General features: G+C 38.4%; 1 protein-coding gene across 1 annotated transcript; it reads left to right on the top strand.

Annotated features, from left to right (window-relative positions):
- Positions 1-868: 868 nt before the first annotated feature.
- On the top strand, positions 869-2374 carry LOC123205748. The gene is made up of 3 exons (XM_044622771.1): positions 869-963; positions 1331-1641; positions 1782-2374. Exons 1-3 carry the CDS (start codon positions 869-871, stop codon positions 2372-2374), a joined length of 999 nt encoding a protein of 332 aa, XP_044478706.1.
- The last annotated feature ends 1002 nt before the right edge of the window (positions 2375-3376 follow it).

Raw genomic sequence — 3376 nt, forward strand, 5'->3', positions numbered from 1 at the left:
TCAAAGAATGTGTTCCAGTATTTGTTATAACTACAGTTACTGATGATAGTTATGAGACTCAACAAGCAAATGAAGATTTTCAAGGTGGTGAGTCGAGCAGTTATCCAGAAAATCAAACTATTGGTGTAGAAGAGATTCAAAATATCGAGATCAATCCAAAACAAGAATTCTTAGAGGAAGATTTTGCACTTATAAATGAAGTTAACGTTGATGCATTGTATCGCGCAGAAGAATTCCTTAATAGGGACGAAGCAACTTTTCCAGACTGGAGTGAATTTAATGGAAAGGTTGAACATGATATTCCAATCGAAGAACCAGAGATTGAAGAGAAGACCTATGGTAATAACGATATTGGAGGTACGAGTTATTTTCCAAAAATAAATCCTGCTGGTGGGAATGTTCTTACTGATGCATTTCATTGGTTACCACATTTTCCTGATCAACCATCTACATCTAGAAACTCTAAAGCATCGACCGATACTGATTCTCTAAAAGTTGGTACATTATTTCCTAGTAAACAACATGTCATTGATGCGATAACTCAAGACGCGCTTCGTAGGGGATATCAATTTTTTATGGATAAATCAGACACGCTTAGATGGGTTCTTAAATGTCGTAACAAAGAATGTAAATGGTGTGCACGGGCAGCTAGGGTGGGAGAAACTAATAGCTTTGAATTACGTCATATGGATAGCTGTCACACATGTTGTAGAAATCAGATATTACCTCATCATAAATAAGCAGGTGCTCGAGCTTTGGGGCAGATTTTGAGGACCAAATTCATTTTAGTTGATTGTGTTTATCGACCGAAGGAGATCATTGCTGATATCGCTAACCGATATAAAATTGATGTATCATACGCACAAGCATGGCGGGCGAGAAATTGGGCGCTTCAATCATTGAAGGGGACACCAGAAGAGTCGTTTATGTTACTGCCAGAGTATTGCCTCAATTTAGAGCGTTGTAATCCGGGGACGGTGACACATATACTAACGGATGAGGAGGATCGATTTAAATACTTTTACATGGCATTCGGTTGTAGTATCTGTGCATTTCAGCAACATATTCGACCGGTTATTTGTATTGATGCTGCTTTCTTAAAGGGTCGATATTTGGGTTAACTATTTATTGCTGTCGCATTAGATGAGAATAATCAAATATATCCACTTGCTTTTGGGATTGGTCCCAGGGAAGATCATGACACATGGTGCTGGTTTTTAACAAAGCTGAGGGATTGTATTGGTGAGGTACCTCATTTGGCCATCATTTCAGATCAACATGTTAGCATATTTTCTACATTGGCTGAAGTTTTCCTTGGTGTGCATCACAGTTATTGTTGTCACCATCTCCATTGTAACGTACGGTCCAAGTACAAAAAGAATGCTAAAGTCGCATGGATGTACTGGAAAGCAGCCAAGGCGTACACTAAATTTGAATTCCAACAAGTCATGAAGTCACTGTCCCGTTTGCACCCTGAGGCAACTGCATACCTGTGTGAAGTGGGTTTTGATCGATGGGCACGAGCATATTTTCCAGGCCATAGGTACAATGTAATGACTACCAATATTGCTGAGTCATTTAATGTCTTGGTCAGACACGCTCAAGGTTTACCTATTACTATGTTGATCGAGTTCATTAGAGGTACATTGCAGCGATGGTTTTATGAAAGAAGAAATCATGCCAGTAAGTTCATATTCACTGTTATACTATGTTATAAATGTGTGTTACTAAACTTATACTTGGTTACTAACCAGATGAATTTATATTTATATGATTTACAGATGCTTGTACCAGTCCAGTCACACCTTGGGTTGAAGATAAGATCGCAAAACGTGTACGAAAGTCTTCGAACTTAGAAGTGCGACCTATAACAATTGAGCGATACCAGGTTCTTGGTAGTGGCCAATATGATGCCCTGGTAGACCTGACGGAGCATACATGTACTTGTAGAAAATTTCAATTATCAAATATTCCCTACATGCACGTTATTGTTGTAGCCAGATATATGAAGCTTACAACCTGCCTTCAATGGGTGCATTCATACTACAGCACAGCTTTTTATCGAACAGTTTATGCAGACGCAGTCAATCCATTGGGAGATCAGTCAGAGTGGCTTCATCCGGAGGAGGCAACTGTTATCCACCCACCATATATGCATTGTCGTCGTGCAGGGCGTCCAGCAAATAAAAACAGACGTCCTTCTCAAGGAGAGGTTGTTGAACAACTTATCTGTAGCCGATGTCATCAACCTAGACATACAAGACAGAACTGCAGAAGCCTTATTCCAGTACCTAGTTCTATACCATCAAGTTCAGGAAGAAAGAAGAAAGAAGAAAGATGGGAAATAAATGCACTTGTTATTTGTACTTGTTAATTTTAATATAAATGTTGTTTTTGTAACTCTAATGTTCGTGGATGTTAATTTTAATATAAATGTTGTACTTGTACTTGTTTCTGTAAACCTAATGTTTGTGATTGTTACTACGAATATTATCTTTTTATATTGGTTTTTTTCTATTATATTTGTCGCTTACGGTAACTATATAAAATGTAAATACATATAAATGAATCAATATATGGATAAATATATATACAAATGAATAAATAAACATATATACAAATACAAATAACATATACAATAACTGTCAATCAATATCCTGAAAATATAGCTGCGTACCTAAACGAGTGCGCAGGCGTAACGAGTCCTCCCCCTCAAAGCATAACGAGCGCTGAAGTGCTAAACACTCGATGTATCGTAACATGAACACCCCACAGTCACCTGATAGAGGCGCTTGCTGCGGTATATCCACCACCCTATGCAATGCAAATAGATCGTCCCATGGACTCTGACACGAAACGGCCCAAAATGATGTCGCAACTAGCAAATGTGGTATCATCGACGTATATCCCAACATCTTTCGCCTAAATAGCTCCAGGTTAGCTATGAAACTCTGTAAGGAGTCGTAAACCGTAATCTTCCACTTCTTCAAATCCAACACCCCTGCTACCCAATGAGCATTTTCAAAGTTTATTGGGATAAAAACCTGCACACGTTGATATAATTGTAATTAGATTTTAATCGATTATTCTTCAAAATGTACTTGAGATTTGATTACTAACCTCATCGATCATACCCCAAGGTTGCAAATGCAACTCAGGTGGGTAATCTGCATCCACCATACGTGTAAAGAGTGGAGGGAACTGGTAGCTATCCGGATCTCTCGTCCAGACCGCATACTCATGAGGGATATATCCAACAAAACAACTCAAAATCGTTGTCCAATTCTGTCGAACATTCATAGTATTATCATGCTAGCGTTGACGTAATAACCCTAAAAACGAATCAACATGCTGAAAAAACAGAAGATATAACGTC

This window comes from Mangifera indica, unplaced genomic scaffold (genome assembly GCF_011075055.1).
Source record: "Mangifera indica cultivar Alphonso unplaced genomic scaffold, CATAS_Mindica_2.1 Un_0014, whole genome shotgun sequence".
Lineage (NCBI taxonomy): Eukaryota > Viridiplantae > Streptophyta > Magnoliopsida > Sapindales > Anacardiaceae > Mangifera > Mangifera indica.